At 44.2% G+C, this 21,771-nt stretch overlaps 1 protein-coding gene across 1 annotated transcript; it reads left to right on the forward strand.

The window, feature by feature from the left end:
• The first annotated feature begins 220 nt into the window (after positions 1 to 220).
• On the forward strand, positions 221 to 21,296 carry tomm70a (translocase of outer mitochondrial membrane 70 homolog A (S. cerevisiae)). The gene is made up of 12 exons (XM_042334348.1): positions 221 to 503; positions 3,529 to 3,702; positions 7,607 to 7,733; positions 9,309 to 9,418; positions 9,943 to 10,097; positions 11,458 to 11,665; positions 12,754 to 12,888; positions 14,097 to 14,204; positions 17,543 to 17,659; positions 17,914 to 18,011; positions 19,073 to 19,195; positions 19,832 to 21,296. The coding sequence occupies exons 1-12, from the start codon at positions 291 to 293 to the stop codon at positions 19,983 to 19,985; spliced, it is 1,722 nt and encodes a 573-aa protein (XP_042190282.1). The 5' UTR covers positions 221 to 290; the 3' UTR covers positions 19,986 to 21,296.
• Positions 21,297 to 21,771: the final 475 nt, after the last annotated feature.

A 21,771-nucleotide genomic window follows, 5' to 3' on the forward strand; every position in this document is an offset into this window, starting at 1 on the left:
CAGCGCCTGGTGCGGTGCAGTGCCTGGTGTGGTGCAGTCCCTGGTGTGGTGCAGCGCCTGGTGTGGTGCAGTGCCTGGTATGGCCTGGTGTGGTGCAGTGCCTGGTATGGCCTGGTGCGGTGCAGTCCCTGGTATGACCAGGTGTGGCGCAGCGCCTGGTGCGGTGCAGTGCCTGGTGTGGCCCGGTGTGGTCCCTGTGCTCTGACCTCCCGCCGGTGGTGGCGCTGTGGGTGAGCAGGCGCGGCGCGCTGCCTGACCTCTGCTTCTCTCTTGGCTGAGGCGGCTTCACGATGGCGGCCTCCAAGCCCTTGGACTCGCAGACTGGCACCGGCCTGAGCCGCTGGCAGCTGGCGCTGGCCATCGGGGCCCCCATCCTGCTGGGAGCCGGGGCCGTGTACCTGTGGAACAAGAGGCAGGTGTCCAAGCGGAGCGAGGGGAAAGGGGCCGAGGACAACTGGAGCTCGGCCCGGCCGGAGGGCGGAGAGGAGGAGCCGGACAACCTGGTGAGGAGCCCCCCCCGGGGGCCCGGGGGGCCTGGGGGGCTGGGGGGCTGGGGGGAGGCTCTGGAGGGAGAGAGAGGGACGGACTGACTGACTGACTGACTGGGGGAGAGAGAGGGAGACGGGGGCTGGGAGAGAGGGCCGGGGGGCGGGGGGGGAGGGTCTGTGGGGGGGGGAGAGAGGGTTAGGGGGGGGGAGGGTCTGTGGGGGGGGAGAGAGGGTTAGGGGGGGGGGAGGTCTGGGGAGGGCCTGTGGGGGGAGAGGGCCTGTGGGGGGGAGAGGGTCTGTGGGGGGGAGAGGGTCTGGGGAGGGCCGGGGGTGGAGGGCCTGGGGGGGAGAGGGTGTGTGGGGGGTCCTGGGGGCGGGAGAGAGGGAGGGCCGGTGTGTAGAGGGTCTGGGGGAGAGAGGTTCTGGGGGGGAGTGCCTGGGGGAGGAGGGACCTATGGGGGGAAGAGAGGGCCTGGGGTTGGGGGGATTGAGGAGAGGGCCTGGGGTTGGGGATTGAGGAGAGGGCCTGGGGTTGGGGGGTGAGGAGAGGCCTGGGGTTGGGGGGGTGAGGAGAGGGCCTGGGGTTGGGGGGGGTGAGGAGAGGGCCTGGGGTTGGGGGGGTGAGGAGAGGGCCTGGGGTTGGGGGGGGTGAGGAGAGGGCCTGGGGTTGGGGGGGTGAGGAGAGGGCCTGGGGTTGGGGGGGGTGAGGAGAGGGCCTGGGGTTGGGGGGGTGAGGAGAGGGCCTGGGGTTGGGGGGGTGAGGAGAGGGCCTGGGGTTGGGGGGGTGAGGAGAGGGCCTGGGGTTGGGGGGGTGAGGAGAGGGCCTGGGGTTGGGGGGGTGAGGAGAGGGCCTGGGGTTGGGGGGGGTGAGGAGAGGGCCTGGGGTTGGGGGGTGAGGAGAGGGCCTGGGGTTGGGGGGTGAGGAGAGGCCTGGGGTTGGGGGGGGTGAGGAGAGGGCCTGGGTGGGGGGGGGTGAGGAGAGGGCCTGGGTTGGGGGGGTGAGGAGAGGGCCTGGGGTTGGGGGGGTGAGGAGAGGGCCTGGGGTTGGGGGGGTGAGGAGAGGGCCTGGGGTGGTGGGGTGAGGAGAGGGCCTGGGGTTGGTGGGGTGAGGAGAGGGCCTGGGGGAAAGGGAGAGAGAGTGTGGGCCCGGGGTGAGGGAGGTGGGGGGGTGGGGGGGGTGAGAGGGGGTAAAGCATGAGGGGGGTGGGGGGGGTAGGAGTCTGGGTGGGGAAGGTCCAGGGTTGGGTGGAGAGGGCCTGGAAGAGGGAGAGAGAGCCTGGGGAGAGTGGGGGGGGGGGAAGGGAGGGAGGGAGGGATGGAGAGGGGTAGTTTTGGGGGTGGAGGGAGAGAAGGCCTGGGGGGAGAGGGAGAGAGTGTGGGCCTGTGGGTGGGGAGTAGGAGTATGGGCCTGGGGAGGGGGAAGGGGAGGGGTGAGATAGGGGGCTTAGGTGAGAGGGGTTAAGGAGGGGGTGGGGGGTAGGAGAGGGCCTAGAAGAGGGAGAGAGAACCTGGGAGAGGGACGAGAGAGAGAAAAAGAGTCTGGGAGGAGGGAGGTGTGGCTTCATTCTGCCATATACCGATTTCAATCTTTCAGTTTCATCTCGAAATCCTCACTGAAGTGGCCTATATAACATTGCAGTGAGATTGCATTATTTCAAAGTAAAGCGTGGTATATCACAATGGGAGATATGGTGGTTAAGTAGATTGTAACCTTTCATTTGGCATCTAGAGATTAATAATAATAATAATAATAATCCTTGCATTTGATATAGCGCTTTTCACGTCGGGAGGACGTCCCAAAGCGCTTCACAGAACACACTGTAAAGTGAATTGACTGTATATTTGTGGGTGAACGCGGCAGCCAATTGCGCACAGCAATGTCCCACAAACAGACGTGGATTGAAAATGACCAATTTATTATTGTTTTTGGTTTTTTTGGAGGGATTATTATTAGGCTCTGTGTGGAGTAAGGAAACTTGCCCGAGGTTTCGCCCTCTGCCTGGAGTTGTTTGAAGCCAGTTTGCTTTATACGTACCCAAAATATTGCAGCAATCTTTACCTGCTTTACTTGGTCTGGACATGATACTGTTGAGTACCCATCAAGAGTTTACAATTGACATAACTAGGGAATGTAAATTTGACTTTTTCTGGCATTTCATGGAGTTATGCTTATTCTTTAATTTATGCACAACAACTTGCATTTTGTATCGCTCCCTTCAAATAGAGTGAAGCCCCTGAGCCCTTGACACTATTAAAAGGGACGGAAAAATGGTGGGTGGGTGGGTTTGAATGTCATCCACTTTCCTAGCTTCCCTTGCCTCCTTCAAGGCACGACTCGAGACCCTCCTTTTTGACCGTGCCTTCAGCTGCCCTCCTACCCTCTCTGCCCTCCCTCATCCGAACCCTGCCCTCCAGCTCAGGTCCTGATCCCTGACTGTTCAGTGCCTTGGGACATCCTCCCAATTTGAAACGCGCTTTACAAATGTAATCTCGTTGTTGCTATGAAGACCTGTTCTTTGAGTGTTCTCTTTCGTAAGTCACTCGAGCAATGTTAGTTACAGGAAAGAGCTGGCTGGCCACATTGACTTCAGTGGAGGATGGGCCTTCAGACTATCCTGGGAGCTGATCAAAACTACCCGATCCTGAACTTCTCCTCTCATCTCTCCTCCCATCCTCATGATATTACAGAGATTGGCTAAAGAACCCCATAGGAATGAAAGGACCAGAAAACACAACAGCAGCAACTTGCATTTATATAGCACCCTTCACTTGGGATAGTGTCTCAGAATGATTAATAGTTGACGCTGAGCCATGGACATGTACTGTAGGTAAGGTCGAAAAGGTGTTCTCAGGTCTAATATGAAGACGGGGAAAGAGGAGGCAAAGTGGAGAGATTGAGAACGACAGTTCCCTATTGCGGTTTTTCAATGAGTGGGGACAGTGGATCGTAGGCAGCACATGCTATACAAAAAAGATAAATTATTGTTGATTCTTTATTAAACATTTCTTGATGCCTTAATAAATATTTTTACTTCCATAGAGCTTGTTGGACAAGGCCCAGGCTGCAAAGAATAGAGGAAACAAATATTTTAAAGCTGCCAAGTATGATCAAGCCATTCAGTGCTACACTGAGGCAATTAGCCTCTGCCCGCACGACCAGAAACAAGACCTTTCAACGTTCTACCAGAACAGGGCTGCAGCATTTGAACAGATGGTATGTAATACAGTAACCCATTCCTCCCTACACCCCACTGGCTTACTGGACTCTGGGTATCTGGAATTCAAACTATCAGGACCGGGCCTGAAACCAAAACGATTTCTGCAGGCCAGCGTGTACAACAACAACAACAACAACAAGATTCCATTTATAGAGCACCTTTCACGTCGGGAGGATGTCAGGAGTGTAGACTCCTGACTCCCAACTCTCCTGGCACACACCAATGCTGCACTGAGCAACCTCACCGTCCATTCTGGCCTTCACATTGGCCAGGGATAGCACTTTGACTCTGATTGTTTGAATCCCGTGAGCAGAAGATAGCTATGCCTTTTTGGAAAATGCTGGTACTGTCATTGTAATTACATTTAGCCAGGAATTCCAGACAGCTGAGGTTTAGGTGCATCTACATATATCTTAGTACTAAGGAGAGTGCTGTGTCAGAGGGAATGGTATAGCTAATTTAACGGTGGAATATAAAACCTTTTTATTTTTGGATTATAGTCGTAAATACACTCCTGTTTTTGATCCTGCAGGTGAAATCTCAGCAAAGTAACCTACCAAATTCTATAACCTGGCTAAAATGTATTTTTTCTCATAGTCAGAAATATTAACAGTACTTAATTAACATGGTTCTCCAGTACTAGAAGGTAGAGGATACCATAAGCTTCATTTGGCAGTAATAAAAAAAATTAATGTGTGAGATATTTGGTCAAGTGAGATCTCCTTGTGGGATCTTGTGTTTGCTGCTTTTCAGAAATTGAGCCAAGATCAAATTGAACACACTGTTTAATTCTTGTACATTAAACATTCAATTCATTTGTGACCCAGTAAAACAGAGCGAAACAAAACTTTGACCTATTTGGTTTTCTTCTTCTAGAGGCCCATGAAAAGGCTGCATGGAGGTATCTATTTAGTGGTCTAATAATACTTGCATTTGATATAGCGCCTTATCACATCTTCGAGACATCTCAAAGCACTTCACAGAATATACTGTAAAGTGAATTGACTGTATACTTTGTGGACAAAACGCAGCAGCCAATTGCACACAGCAGTGTCCGACAAACATAATTATTATATCATAAACATTACTGTGTACACTACACTAAGTTGCATATATCCAAAGTGTATAATTCTCCCCTCCATCAACACCATGCTGATTTTTGTAGACATGAGATGAATTATTGGAGATTGGATAAACCGCACTGATGATTATTTTAGAATGTATTTATTTGACTGCTGCATGGAGTTGCCTGAGTATTAATCAGAATTTCATATTGAATACCACCCTATCTCCAGCCCCATTCTTTTCCTGTACAGTATGCTCCTCCAACTCTATTGCTCATTTCCGGATCCCTCTTGTCACACAGTTGGTGGCCACTATGTTCCCATACGATGGAACTCTCCCAAAGCAATTTGAAGCAATAATCTTACATGACAAGTCCTGACTAACTGCCGAGTTCGTTTAATGCTATGCACTTAGTTTTTTTGACCAGCACAGCTGGTAGATGCTGTATGTCTTACAGCAGTCCAGGGTTAGATTATTTCATAATGAATTCACTCGATAGGGTTTGGGTTGTATGCTGGTGCTTCAAAATCGTTGGTTATTCCAGCTCATTCCTCAGCGATACAGAGATAGATTTTGTCATTTGGGTCAAGTATCAAACAAAAGATTTTACATTGGTTGCGTAGCAGCACAGTGTCATGTACCACCTTGGGAACTTTTCTGTGGATTACAGTTTTACACTTGCACCCAAAACTATAATAATAATCCTTGCATTTGATATAGCACCTTATCGTGCCTTTGAGACATTTCGAAGCACTTCACAAAATATACTGTAAAGAGAACAAAACACAAAATACTGCAGATTTTTTTGAAGGAATTATTAGTGTTGATTAATAAATGAATGCACTGCCAGTTGCATCTTAGAAGCTCTGTGGATTCTTAACGCCCCCACCCCCCCTCCATCTCTCAAATGGTCATAATACAATTAACAATATTAGACAAAAGATAGTAAGCAACTACTAAAGCCAGATGATCGTTGATTTGAAAGCATTTTTTTGTTAATCCAAATACCAATTGACACTGGCTTATGCAAAGATGATTACTTGCTGGCTTTGCTTTGGGAACCTTCGGATCACCAGGCATTTTAAAACCGGTCCCTTTTTTCTTTACAGGATTGTATGTAAAAATCCTGATGTAAGGATTGGTGAGTCTAGCCCTGAACTAAAAGGAGAACTAAAACGTGGAGTCTTGTAGCTCAGTGGTTAGAGCACTCGCTTTGCAAGCGAGAGACCTGAGTTCAATTCCAGGCAGAGGGCGAAACCTTGGGCAAGTTTCCTTACTCCACACAGAGCCTAATAATAATCCCTCCCAAAAAAAAACAATAATAAAAATTGGTCATTTTCAATCCATGACTGTTTGTGGGACATTGCTGTGCGCAATTAGCTGTCGCGTTCGCCCACAAATATACAGTCAATTCACTTTACAGTGTGTTCTGTGAAGCGCTTTGGGACGTCCTCCCGACGTGAAAAGCGCTATATCAAATGCAAGGATTATTATTATTATCTCAGCTTATTTGCTGACTGACAATTTTTTTTTCTCTTTTCGAAAAGAGGCACACGACGTGACAATTGGTACAGCTTATGTCGAGCCTTTAGTTAAATTCACTAATTGCGTGGTGTTAACCGACCTTTAACCGCTTGGTTTGTGGTTTGCCAGCTAGTTTCAAAGCTGTTCACATCTTTTGATTGCAGTAATACTGTGATGTGCTACATCTCTAGCTCCAGAACATGTGGTGATTTAGAGTTGCGTTTGCATCGATGCACATGCTTGTCAGCAAAGCAGTCGGATACTCAGCAGTGTTATTTGATGGCATTTCTCCGAAGTTTCCGCTTGATCTGTTTTTATAAATAGTGGCTTTTGAAAAAGATTATTTACTGTATTTTGCCTTCTCCATTCGTTGCCCTGTTTGCGTCCGTAGAGGCCCACTTAAGAAAGATGGAGAATGTTGCTGTCTAGAAATAACCACTGATAAAGTAACTATGGGCTATAACGATTTCATGAGGACGGTTTTTCAGTTAACAAAAATGAATAAGATTTTTAAAAAAATCAGCTCTGGTTTTTGAATTTCTTTCAGTAGGAGGTGAACTTTAGAGCCTTAGAGGATTTCAAACAGTGTGGAGCACTGCAGCTTTAACAATCTTTGTTATGGCTGTGCAATGGAGTATTAATAGGTTAATTGCATTAACGGTGTACTGTGTTTATAAATTTGCTATAAACAAATCAGTCGACATTGAGTGCTCACGTAGGCCACTTGCTGAAGTTACACACTTTTTCATGAAAGTGATGGTTAGAAAAGTACATGTGAACATCGGACCTTGAATTAAACTTGAAACAAAAGTGTCAGCGATTAAGCCACATAATTACCAGTAAACACTGGATTGAATGGTAAAGAATGGTTTGCAAATTGAGCAGGAAGCACAGCCTATTCTTCGACCGTTTTTGTAGATGAAAACTAGCCACTAAATGGATATGCTCCGTTTTGGGTGGGTGGGTGGGGGAAAGAAACTTGAAATTCTGCACTACACTACCATTGTACAGTTTTGTTTTTTAATTGTAGAACATTTAATCCCAGCTTGCTTCCCGCCTCCCTCTCTCTTTTCCTCCCCCTTCCCAGTAGTACAGACTTACGGTTTTCTTTAGTAGAAGTTGCATGCAGTATATGGGGGGAGGGGACATTAAGCGCTCCGAGGCGCCATCCATCGTGAAGGGAGCTATATAAATGCAAGTTGTTGTTGTGTGCATTTGAGTTTTAGACACTGCATAAATTTTATGGCACTGTGTATTGATAATGAAAATGAGTTGGTAATCTCTGATCCATTTTAATGGTTTTCATTGCAGCAAAAATGGAACGAAGTTGCTGATGACTGCACCAAAGCTGTGGAACTCAACCCAAAGTACATAAAGGCACTATTCCGCCGGGCAAAGGCGTATGAGAGACTAGATAATAAAAAAGAGTGTTTAGAAGGTTTGTATCTGTTTTCAAATTGAGCGCTGATTTATTTTATTTTAAAATCTCCGCTATCTAGTTTCAAAGAAGCAAGAGAGTAAAGTGTATACTGGAGCTTCACAGCTCAAAGCGTAACGCTAAAACTGTTGAGAACGCTAATTATGGAATCTGTGGTGAAGTAAGGTCCAATACAAATTCTTCAGTCAACTGATATTTATTAATACAAATTAATAAATAAGTGCATATCAAAGTTACACGTTTCATCAAACGAAATTAATGCTTACGACAGGTTAGTAAAGTTCACCAAAATGGGTTGATCGGATCAATTTGTGGCTTTGATGTTGGAATCAGCTTGTTAATGTGCATTGATCCAAGTTGATTGTAATTTATCCCTCTTTCCTCGAGATTGGTTGTGATTGCCTGCTCCATTTGCTCTTCTCTGATATAACCCAAAAACTCTTGATTCTTTCTACCTTTTTAGTCACATATGCCAGCCAGTTCATTGTGTTGTTAGAAACACGAGCTGCAATCTAAGGACAAGCTTTATCAAAATTCCAACAGCTCGTTTCAAAACAAGTCTTTATCCCACGATCATTTTAAAGAAAAACTTTGTTCAGTAAACATGCTTCCGTTGTCCTTGGCTTTCAAGCATTTGCGTATATCATCAGCTTTTACAAAGTAAACTAGTCCATAAGTCTCCGCAATTTTTCTTGAGTCAACCTTTTGGTGAACTCAAGCAATCCAGAATTCTAGGATTGCTTACAGTCCTAAGGAGTGTAAGGTATTAGTGTTGTAAAACTTGGAACCTATTGAGCTATCTCTTAATTATAAAGAATGTCCAGATGAGGTACAGCAAGTGAAGGATGAAGTCCCCTTTATACTACTCAATAATGTGTTAGCTCATTAGCTCTAACTTCAGAACAGTAACTGCATTAGGGTGAATAGTTTTCTGCTTTTTATATTCATTCCAAGTAACAGTGTTTCATTCCACCAGTCTGGGTTGGAATCAATCCTGGGTCCCAGAGATTTTTAAAAAAAGGACGTTAACCCAGTCTCTGATCCCATAATTTTTTTTTGCACTTCCAACACTGTTGGCACTCTGGCGTAATGTGATCATTGAATATTTGAAACCTCGAATGTTGATATTGCAATATTATGCATGAGGAATGAGTTTGTTTCGTGATATAAGATTTTTGTGCATTTAAGTCATAAATGTTCAGATATAGAAGACATTGCTTCTCAAAACAAACTTTCTATAGGCTGTGGAGAATCTTAAATGTCTAATAATGTTTGATAATGGGGAAATCAAGAAGCAAAAGGATACGATACATTTGAAAAGAAAACCTTTACAAAAGTGTTGTCCTGTTCTGTGCAATTGAAATCCACTCCATTAAAGTTTGGGGAGTAACGTTAACCCAAGTCAATGGATATAAAATAGCATTTGTATCTAAATACTATGTTTTCCAGTCTTAAAGTGCATCAACCTATTATTTTAAACTGCCAATTATTTGGTGACTATATCTGGAAGTCTAAAAAGATGAATATTCAAGTAAATATTTCAAAATGTCTATTTGGATTTTCCGTCTCTTTCAGATGTCACTGCCGTTTGTATCCTGGAGGGATTCCAAAACCAACAAAGCATGCTGCTCGCCGATAAAGTGCTTAAGCTTCTGGGTAAAGAGAAAGCCAAAGATAAATACAAGGTTGGTAACTACAATATTGGAGATATCTGTTATGCATATCAGCCTAGATTTTTCATATCGCATTCATCCAGAGCATTGTATCAATATGATACGACAACAGATTGTTTTCACCCACTCACATTTCATATTTCCTCAGGGGAAGCAGATTAGAAGTTTCCTATCTGTTCTCTTCCCTTGCAAAGAGCACCTGAACTTGTGTGAGTTTAGGAAAGCTTGCACCCCACTGTTTCTGACAGAAGGGGACTATAGAGGAACTGAATCATGGAGGGGAAGAATAAAGATAACATTGAGAAAATTCTGCAATAGAAGGCAAATAGCATCAAGTCAAAACCTGGTTTTGAACTTTTAGACCTTTTATAATCCTTTACGTTGGCCACATCATAGGTACCTGATGTGAAGTGTCTTGTTAGTTTTGCTTGCAATTTCTTGTAAGGTTGTGTTAGAATTACTCATGTAAAGCAAACAGTTCCATGAGGAAGTGCTTTTTCCCCCATTCATTGGGATTCCCTTTTCCTCTCTTGTAGAACAGGGAGCCTCTGATGCCTTCCCCACAGTTTATCAAGTCATACTTTAATTCCTTCACTGACGACATCGTCTCACAACCTTTCCTAAAAGGCGAAAAACCCGATGAAGACAAAGACAAAGAGGGTGAAACTGCTGACAATGGAAGAACAGCAAGGTGAGTGTATAAAAGTAGTTTTTAAGTTTCGCATTTCTCATTCCCCCAACCCCACACCCCCAAACCCAGCTCTATCCCTATTCCATGTTGAGTGCCTAGCAGGTAATGAGGGCACACAAATGGCACTGGGTACCTGTAGGTTGGGGGGAGAGAGAGGCAGAGTTCCCTGGAAGTCTCCACGAGTGGGATTAGATAGGACTGTGTTGAGTCCTTCCTTAGTTCAACACTGCTCACTGTTGACTCGGACTTGAAGACTGATTACTTAGAGAGATGTTGGAGAGACACCACTGCTCATGAAACCATGCCCACAGATGGATAAGTGAAAAAGTAGATTTTTTCAATATTTGTATTGAAAGATTAGATGGAAGGCTATTACAAAGGCAGATCTTCCCATGAAGTAAATTGGTGTATGATAGTTTAATTATCAGCAGAGGAAGCTCATACCTGCTCTTCGTTTAATGGGGGCTCAAAACTGCACTTGTCAAATGTCGGGTGTCAAATGGCCAAACAGTGACTATCCTCCTTGGAGGTAAACGGGATTACAGGCAATACTGTATATAATTCTATTGAGATTAAACTTCACAGTGTACATACTTTAGCTTCGGTGAGTACTGATGAAATCATCAAAAAGAAAAAGAGTCTGGTACATCAAACATTTGTGGAGTTCTAAACGGTCATTAGTGGATTGGCGGATTACTTTGCGGTAATAAACCCTCAATGTGATCACTCAATCCACGACTAGTTGTTGGATACTGCTGTGTGCAATTGGCTGCTGCGTTTTGCCCACAAAATATACAGTGAATTCACTTTACAGTATATTCTGTGAAGCACTTTGAGATGTCTCGAAGGCATGATAAGGTGCTGCATCAAATGCAAGGATTATTATTATTGCTACATCTATGGGTCTTTGTTTATAATTTTTTCTGCCTGCTTGTACTTTGTTAGTAATAATAGTAATAAACTGTCAACGTATATGGCTCATTAGGTGCATCTATAATCTATACAGAAGTAGCAATTATATTTTCAGTGCAAGAAGTGATTGAATTATCTTTATGTTTAATATATACACAGTAATTTCACTTTGCAGTATATTCTGTGAAGCGCTTTGAGACGTCTCGAAGACATGATAATGTGCTATATCAAATGCAAGTATTATCATTATTATTTTTGCCATGAATCTGGAAGGAATTTCTACTGTTATCAGGAACCCAAAACGAGTGCCTAATGAATATAGTAATACATTAAACTAACACACATCAACTCATGCTAGAAAGACCTTATAATTGCATGACCAGCCTTATAACTCTTCTGATAGTTTGTGATTTAGTCTTCAAAGCTGCAATCTTTTATTTGATTTCAGATCTGGATATCTTAAGGCTAAGCAGTACATGGAAGAAGAGAACTATGACAAAATTATCAGTGAATGCACAAAAGAAATTGAGACAAAGGGGAAGTATATGGCTGAAGGCTTGTTATTGCGGGCCACATTCTACCTGCTCATCGGCAATGCTACGGCTGCTAAACCAGACCTGGATATGGTCGTAAGCATGGAGGATGCAAATGTTAAGGTAGGCATCAGATTCCACTTTGTGTCTAAGAGTAGGGATGAAAGTAGCTATTACAGTAACAGCCCGTCCTCCTAAAACATCCACTGCAGAATTTCAAACCTCCAAATATACATAGGAAGATAAGAATTTGTTAGGCGAAAGAAAACCAATGCCTTATCTAGTTCGCCTTCCACCATCGCTTGACATGTCGTGTCCCAAAATATACACTGTATCCCAAGATATTATTTTCTAGATATAAAGAAGAAATGGCCACCATCCTGTACAGGAAGTTGTCAGGGACACTGCCTCCTTAAGAAAAAATGTGTCCAAGGTGTTGTTGCCCAAGTGACCTATATTATTCCACTTTATCCAGCCACTCTAATCCCAGTTTACTACACTTTTTTTCCCTCCACCCTTACCCTTTTATATTCATCTTCAGGTATTTATCCAATCCCTGTCTAAATGTCGTGGTTTGAGCTTCAATAGCCACTTGAAGTTGATTGACTTCCAAACTTTTTTTTTATAATGCAATGTGGAGGGTTGAAACATTTGTTTTAAAGTTAATAATAATAAAATTATTTGGTTTTACACGGATTATAGCATGAAGTGCTTGAATAAACAGGGGTGGGGGGGGGGGGGTGGTATTGTTTTGTAGTGTGTGGCTAAAACCAGAACTCTTCACTTGCCACAACCTGAACTGCATTCGCGAGATGGTGCATTTATATTATTCAGTGTAAAATATAGATAGCTGATACTGACAGCCTTTTGAGGCCCGTCTAAAGAATATGTACAAAATGAATTAATGGTGGCTAACTACACTATTTGAACTATACTGATTTGAGCGCTTGCTTTTTACTGAAACAATCAGTGCTTGTATCTATTCGGAATTGCTGCTAACGTGATAGGATATAACTGGTAATTTGACCCCAGCCACTTCCAACAAAAAAGTTTACACCTTTCAAATGAACTATACATTTTACGCACAAAATATACAGTCGATTCTCTTTACAGTATCTTCTGTGAAGCGCTTTGAGACGTCTCGAAGACGTGATAAGGCGCTATAACAAATGCAAGAATTATTAATATTTGATCTGTGTTTTGATCTCCAGCTGCGTGCCAATGCACTGATCAAGCGTGGAAGCATGTTCATGCAACAGCAACAACCCCAAATGTCCACACAAGACTTTGACATGGCTGCAAGTATTGACCATCATAATGCGGACGTTTACCACCACCGTGGACAGGTAGGAACAGTTTAATATAATCTGAGCAAGCACCTGCGTTTGTGTGGCCTTTCGTTCAAATTTATAAAGCAATCAAATAAACTTATGCACGTTCCCCCACCCTTCCATCATCAGATGAGCTTTCAGCCTTGCTGCTTCCACTTTCTGGCACTCCATTCCCAGAGACTCTCCAACTCACTCTTTCCCTTACTTCACATCGACCAAGGACTGGCTCAAAGTCTACCTCTTTGACTGCACTTTCAATCAGCTTTCCCCTCCCCATCCCACTCAGCTCACAGCTCCCACCTCCAAGTATTGTTGTGTGCTTTGGATCATCCTCCCGATATGAAACGCACTATATGAATGTGTTTCAGGAACTTTTTACTCAGTGGATAGCTTTTCTGTCTACAATCTGTTTGTTCTCACTATAAGGAAAATGGAAATTATCTACAGTGAATATCAGGCAACCCTATGGGGAGACACAAGGCTACAGTAACCTTTTGTGAAATGTGAGACTGGACTTGTCACTAACGGAAGTGAGCTGGGATCATATTATAGTGGAGCCTGCATTAGCCCACCATTCAGCAGTCTCCTTGACCTTCACTGTGCGAGTGTGACCCGAAGAGAGCAATTTGGAACGGGGGAGGAGAAGGGAAATGTGTCAAAACTATAATCTCATGTTTGTTTTATTTCTATCTTGTATTTAGTAATAAACCCACTGTAGGATGAGTGTGTTTACTTCATGGTAATTTTATTTTCAAATCCAGCTCCTAATGTTACCTACTGTGATATCTTCTATGCAGCTTAGATTTTTAAACAGTTGTGTCCATTGTGGAGACGGTTTAGAGGAGACCTTAGTAGAGTGTGTAAGATATTTAGTAGATATTGAGAAAATAAACCAAACAATATTTTCGGATATTCTAAGACAGCGGGACAAGAGGGCACAGGTTCAGGATTATGAAGGGCAATTTCAGCACAGACACTAGTGGTGTTTCTTTGAACTGAGAGCAACTGATGACTGGAATGGGTTATCTGAGAGGGTGGTTGAAATCAAGATGCTGGACTCAGTTAAGAAGCATGATGCTTGATGCTGGAGTGGGGAGATGGTAGACTGAGTATTCTGCAAAGATGCAGAGGCTGAAGGACCTTCTTCATCCAAACCTCTCTTGTGATGACTTTTAACAGCCGAGGTTACAATTCCATGTTTGGTTTACTTTGTGTGCTTGCAGCTTAAAATTTTACTCGACCAGGTTGAGGAGGCTGTTGATGATTTTGATGAGTGCATTAGACTTCGACCGGACTCTGCTCTTGCACAAGCCCAGAAATGCTTTGCATTGGTAAGTCAACCCACAAACTACCACAAATGTACGTCTTTGTGCAGAGTGCAAAATAAGGATCGGGTTTGTTTTTCAATGTTGCATATTCATAAAGGAACATTCTCTTTATTCATTCCCATCTAGTTTTATATTTGACATTAGCTATTGACTATTGCACACTCTTTAGGTCAGTTTGTTTGCTTGAGAGAAAACCTTGAGTTAAGTCAAAGGTCTATTAGGTCCTTGTAATATGAGGATTGAACGGCTGTGTAAATGGTCAGTTGATCTTCGTTTCATTCTCATGATTATTGTTTTCTTAAATGTGGGAAAAATATCAAGTACAATGCAAAAAGATTTCAATCGCAAACCTACTCTTAACTGGCCTACTCTTAACTGGATATGTTCGCTTGATGGTAGCAGCAGCTTAAAACATTTAGGTGAAAATATCTCGACAGTTTTCCTTCCTATAGTTAAATAATGGTGATTACAGTGTAGATTTGAATATTTCCTTGGGTGGCTTAGTGAGAGGACAATTTGTTCGGTGTGTCAAAGAGCCACACGTAGAGCCGAAGCTCATAGAATCAACTTGGCGTGTTAACTGGTCTCAGCCAGTGGCTCCGTCACAATTGGCCTAAGCGAATGTCGAGGGCAACCATCTTGAAAATGGTAAGAAGCAACAATATCAAATCATTTTGAGACTTTCCAATGATGGCATCAACACGTGCAGCACGGAGCTGTACAGAGCAGGTCACAAGGATTCAAGTCTGGATCCTTGCTGTGTTAATTGGTCTGAGCTGAGGCAACAGTTGGAGTGCTATATTTGGACTTAGTGTGCCTGTGATTGAGGAAGGGGATGAATTTAGCCAAACCCCCTACTGCTAATTCCTATATTTGTGTGTGTTTGTGTTTATGAGGGTCTGTGAATATGCATGTGTGTCTCTCCTCGTGTCGGTCTGGTCGGTCTGTCTGTCTGTCTGTCTGTCTGTCTGTCTGTCTGTCTGTCTGTCTGTCTGTCTGTCTGTCTGTCTGTCTGTGTCTCTATGTCAGTGTGCGGTGCTGGGCCCTGAGAGGCAGGAGATGATGAGCTCCTATAACCCCGCAGTGAGGATATTGGTCCTAAGTGTCTTTTATTGCAGATTTCCAGGCCCCTATGGGCCTGCACTATCAGGCTACCGGCCCATCTCCAACCTCCCCTTCCTGTCCAAGGTCCTTGAAAGAGTTGTCGCCTCCCAGCTGCGCTCTTTCCTCTCCACCCATGCATTATTCGAACCCCTTCAGTCGGGTTTCCGTTCTTCCCATAGCACAGAAACTGCCCTGGTCAAGGTCACCAATAACATCCTGACCATCTGCGACCAGGGCTCCCTCTGCCTCCTCGTCCTCTTTGACCTATCGGCAGCATTCGATACGGTCGACCACGCTATCCTCCTCCACCGCTTGTCCTCCTACCTCAACCTTCAAGGCCCTGTCCTTGAGTGGTTTAGGTCGTACCTCTCCCACCATCTTCATTTTGTTTCCACAAACGGCTTTTCCTCCGGCCCCCGCACTGTCTCGTGCGGTGTCCCTCAGGGCTCTGTCCTCGGTCCCCTCCTCTTCACCCTCTATATGCTCCCCCTTGGTGACATCATCCGCAGACATGGGGTTAACTTCCACATGTATGCGGATGACACCCAACTCTACCTTTCCTCCTCTACCCTCAACTCCACGACCACCGATGTCCTGACAGCTGCCTGTCCGACATCGAGTCCTGGACGAGAGATAACTTTCTTCAGCTCAACGTGCGCAAAACTGAGGCCCTCCTGATTGGCTCACGTCAGCGCCTCCGCACCTCAGGCGCTGACAGCATCAGCATCCAAGGCTGCACTCTCCACCTCTCAAAGCCAGTCAGGAACCTCGGGTTCTGTTCGACCCTGAGCTGTCCTTTCTTCCTCATATCCGCGCCACAACTGGCACCGCCTTCCATCACCTCCGAAACATCGCCAGACTACGGCACTACCTCACCCCTCACGCTGCTGAAACTCTGGTCCACGCCTTTATCACCTCAAGGCTGGACTATGGGAACTCTCTCCTCGCCGGCCTTCCCGGCACCTCCCTCCACAAGCTGCAGGTCATTCAGAACTCTGCAGCTCGTGTACTGTCCCGCACCAGGCTTCGGGACCACATCACTCCCACCCTCGCTCGCCTCCACTGGCTCCCCATCCCCCAGAGGATCGAATTCAAGATCCTCATCCTCACCTACAAGGCCATTCACGGCCTTGCTCCCTCCTACCTCTCCGACCTACTATCCCCCTACTTACCTGCCCGTACCCTCCGTTCCTCTGGCTCCGGTCTGCTCCACATCCCCCGCCCCAACCGCCCTACCATCGGTGGCCGGGCCTTCAGCCTCTCAGCCCCTAGGCTCTGGAACTCCATCCCCCAGTGCCTTTGCCTTGCCTCCTCCCTTTCCTCCTTCAAGGCCGGTCTCAAGACCTTTCTCTTTGACCGTGCCTTCAGCTCCCCTCTCGACTCTCTACCCCCCCCTCCTCCCTCACCCTGACCATTTTCCCTCTGCTCGGGTCTTGACCCAACTGTCCAGGGCCTTGGGTCGTCCTCCCGACGTGAAAGGCACTCTATAAATGAAATCTTGTTGTTGTGTGTCCTGCACATCAAGCCATTGATTTAATTCAATAACCAGCCTGTAGAGGGGATACTGTGTAATCTGATTAGAATAGTCAGTTTTGCTTCCTGTCACTTAGGCAGGTTAAACACATTCCACTCAACGTCAGCGTCCTTGTCCTGGCTCAGTTTTTAACAGGATAATAAGAGAGTCTTCACTGATCGAGCTGGTGACAAGAAGGCATAATAAACTGGATTAGCAGAAGAAGAAAAGAAATGTAAATGAGATTGGTTACGATTCAGAATGCCTTACTGAAGTGAATCCATTTAACAGAAAACGGATAAATCTTGAAGGGAAAATATGAAACAGTTTAGGGAAATAGCTTTATAGGGAAGAGTGTAGGATTGCAGTAGATGGCTCCTACAGGGAAACTGAGAGCAATGAAGTTGTGATCGACTTGATGGCTTCCTTCTGTGAATCCCATCACTTCTTACCGATTAATAGAATAATTTCTAGAATCAAAGCCACCTGTAGCTTCTTAAAATTAATTTCATGCAGTTTCTGGCATGTGAGGGGATGATGTGTGATGACATGTACCAAAAAATGTACATTAGAAGCTATTTTGATAATCTGATTCAGTATATCTGCCTCAGTGTATATTTATGTTGTCCAAGCAGGACAGAATAATGGGTAAGTGGAAATTGTTGGGCCTTAATTAACCAACTAAAATAGTTTGCACTGTTTCTAATCAGAATCTCTCTTCCAGTATCGTCAGGCCTACACTGGAAGCAACCCCATGCAGGTCCAAGGAGCTATGAAAGGGTTTGAAGATGTTATTAAAACATTTCCAAAGTGTGCAGAGGGCTATGCACTGTATGCACAAGTAAGTCTCACATTATGTTTGCCTGCTTTACAGTTTACAGGAAATCCTGGGAAGCTTTGAAACATCCTCCCAACATTGAAGGCACTTAATTTATCAAATGCAAGGATTATTATTACACATTCATAAGTTTAGTTGTCTTGTATTGTGTATGTGTATATATATGTAAATTTGTATTATACTGTAGCATGTTTTGAATCACTTTCATTGGATGAAATCTAGTTTGGGGACAAAAACTTTTTATTTGTTTTTATCAGGCTCTGACAGACCAGCAGCAATTTGGCAAAGCAGATGAAATGTATGATAAATGCATTGAGCTGGAACCAGACAATGCAACAACATACGTTCATAAAGGGTAAGTCATGTTCTCTTGACTTGAATATAACATCAACTTGATCATACTTGTTTTGTGCCCAAATCACACTGAACTGTAATTTTAAATTCTAATTTTTGGTCTAAACCCGCATGGTCCAACAGGCAGGCCACATCCAGCCCAGCGGGTGATTTTATCCAGCCCGAGACCATTTCCAACTTCTGCTCCCTCCTTTCCTGGCGAACTTCCTTCCATGACAGTGGGAGGAGCTGGTGTTCGGGGCGCTGGGGCGCGCAGAGTGAAAATATTGCCAGCCGTTTACTGCATTGTGTACTGAAGCTGAGGGGAAAGCAAGCGCACGCATGCTTAGCAACCGCTGATTCCTGCCGCTGCAGAGTGAACCGCGAGGCTGATTGGGAGAGAGAAAATGAGAAACGGGGAGAGAGGGATTGAGATAGGGGAGGTGGGGATTGAGAGAGGAGGAGAGAAAGAAACGGGGAGAGAGCAGAGCGAAATGATTTGAGAGAGGGTGTGATGACGAACACAAGAGGGAGAAGTGAGGGCAGCGTTTCGTGGTTCATTGTCGAGACAGATGATCAGAGTGGGAGACAGCGATTGAGAGAGGGGTTGAGAAAGAGACAAGAGAGGCAGTAACTCGCTTGAATGGGCTGTGTTATCGGCCCTCTGGTTATTGTTGATGTGAACAGTCTGTCAGATGGTTCTTTCACCATCTTAGCCAACTCAACTTTGGCCACCCAGGTAACCCTCTGGGATGTGTAACCCTAGGCCCTCTTCATCCTTACCTTTTCCAGAGAAATGACGTGGCTATCCTGACGGACAGTCACTGAGTGCAGACCAGTGATTGAACTTTGGACCGTATTGATCTGTAGGTTTCAGTACCACAATGTGGATTAATTGATACTATGTGTTTAAAAACAAAATTATTTCAGGCTATTCCTGAGATGTTGTGCTGGGGAAAGTGTTGGCTATTGATCATCCTGGATACTGGGAACTTTTATTCTGATCGTTTTTTACTTTGCTAGCAAATATGCTGAACCACATTGCTTCTTGGTGGCTTTACATATTGACTTTATTTTATTTAGTTTACTACAGCTTCAGTGGAAGCAGGATTTGGATAAAGGCCTGGAGCTGATCGGCAAGGCCATTGAGATTGATAACAAATGTGACTTTGCATATGAAACGATGGGCACCATTGAAGTCCAGAGGTAATGTAAAACAATTGTTAATTTCACTGAACCTGAATCAACCTCTTGAAGGATACATGGATAAGATGACTGATACATGATTATCGAACTAAGGTGACATTGTGGAAGAAAGATTGTTTCTTGCCACCAGGCCTAAAATTGGTTGTGCTGAATTGTGGTGTAGTAATGACGCAGTGATAGATTACCACAGACCATCTCCCAATTGTTGCACACTCTTTCCTGGAGGGAAGCACTTTGGTTACCTAATTCTGGATAGTATTAAATAGCAGTCTTTGGAGGGATTATTATCCTTCAGAGGGAAGAAGTCTGGAAATCAGTCCTTATTTATTTGGTACACTTTCAAGTGCTTGAATGATTATTTGGCAGAGCCCAGCAGCTGGTGTGGGAGCTGCTTGCAGTCTCCTGCACTGAGCAGAATGTTTTGTGATCTCAACAAGTCTTGTTTTCAGCATAACTCTGCATTTAAGGGATTCTTAGACTGGAAAATTGCACATCCTGCAGTTTGGCTAACCTCTGTGTTCGGGTAGGCCCTGTATTCAGTGCCACGTATTCAGAGTAGACTATGCGATCGGCTGGTAAAGCGATACAAACTACTTTTCAAGCAGCTAACTTGTGTATGTTAAAATCTGTTTGCAGAGGAAATCTGGATAAGGCCATCGATATGTTCAACAAGGCCATCAACCTAGCCAAGTCAGAAATGGAGATGGCTCACCTGTATTCGCTGTGTGACGCAGCGTATGCACAGACAGAAGTTGCTAAGAAATATGGATTGAAACCCCCAACACTGTAATTTAAACACAAACACGCACACACAGAGCTACTTTGTTGTTGTTCAGTTGAGCCCCTGATGATAACTTTTATAAAGCCATTGTTGAATGGTCCACCAGTGTTTTTGTGATGTTCTGTTGTTTTCTGTATAGGTGCTTTAGCAGTGAGTAATGACGAAGGTATACAACAATGTGCTATGGAATCGGCCTATAAAATGGAATGACGGCACTGAACAAAAGCATGTTTTTTTTAAATGGAACGTAATCAGGCCATATAAATAACATGGTTATTTTCATTTTAGGATAACGTGGTACTTTTTTTTAAAAAAAAGCTATTCTGTACAGTACAACATGTGTGGGATCCCCTTTAAAAGTATAAATATGCTGTAATATAAATAGCTTAGAATGCAATAGATTCAAAACTGAATTTAATTGCATTCAAAAATGTGATTGGGATTTTTTTTCCTTAATGTGAGTTTTTCTGAAGGGGGAATAATGATGGAAATGGGCTAAAATAAATTGTTTCCATTTATAAACGCATTATCTGCATAACACCTCTTACCTGTTTGAAGTATGCGCTCTGTGCCGCTTCAGATATGTAAGCCCGAGGCCTGAGGAGAAAAGCCAGAGTTTGTATTGTATGAGACATAATTTGACATGCTTAAAGGGATCCTTTATACACTCTTGTGGAAAACCATCTCTTCTTAAATGTGGACTTTGCAAACTTTTTTTTTTTAAAAAAGCCAAATGCAACAGCATGCTGTTGTATAATGGAATCGTAATTCGTTCGACACATTTTGTGAAAAGCACTACTTTTAACGGTGGGCGGGGGGGAGTGAGGGGAGGGTGTTGGAAAGATGAATGAATCAAACATCATTGAATAAAATCAGGGAAATCTTCCAACTATTATGTTAGAGTTGCCCAAGCCGGAAGAAACTCTTGGCTGGGCTTCCCTGTGCTGGCTTTTCAGTTTAGGTGTTTGAGCCTATCATATGTGGCAATGTGTGCAGGCTGCTCAAGGAGTCTGGAAGCAGGAGCTTCTCCATTCTCATTTTAATGATCATTTCATGGTATTCATGTGCAGATAAAATGAGTTTCATTTTGATCTTGCTAAAGGTTCTATTTGTCTGGCCTAGACAGTTGTACGTGGAAATAGAAGGCCCTTAATGGAAGCATGTGCTCTTCAGTAAAAGCATTCCATGTTATCAAGGACTAATGCCTATTGAATACATTATTTGAAAATGCACTGGAAAGTTATTGAACTAGTTANTTTTTTGTAAATGACCTATATACAGTGTAAATTCATCCAATAAATAAGGCATCCGGAATCAAAATGGTGTTATGAATCTATGAAACAAAACAAATATTTCAAAGAATGATCATCCGCCAAGGTTACTGTCTTGAGTGTATTCTGCTAGGGAGAGTGGCTCCTTGCTGGAAGCAGGAAATGGGATAATGTTGAGTTCACCAGCCTGCTACAAGCCTCCTGGCGGCTATTCAACACATCATTGATGGCAACAACTATCGGTCATGTTGGGGGGACAGGTGCATAGGCAGGAGGCATCTTAAAGGAGAATTAGAGGCTGTATTCCTTGGTGGAGAGTAAATATCGTCAACAAAAATGTCTATTTAGCATCTTGTGGCATCTTAACCTTTCATGTAAATGTTGCTGATGGAATAATTTATAATAATAAATAATGTAATAATTTATGCATTGTTTAAAAAGGAGAGGAGTTTCTCTGCGTATCCTGGCCAATAATCCTCCAGAAAAATTGGTCATTCGACCCCCCAGCTGTTTAAGGGACATTG

Source organism: Callorhinchus milii, unplaced genomic scaffold (genome assembly GCF_018977255.1).
Source record: "Callorhinchus milii isolate IMCB2004 unplaced genomic scaffold, IMCB_Cmil_1.0 Scaffold4, whole genome shotgun sequence".
Classification (NCBI taxonomy): domain Eukaryota; kingdom Metazoa; phylum Chordata; class Chondrichthyes; order Chimaeriformes; family Callorhinchidae; genus Callorhinchus; species Callorhinchus milii.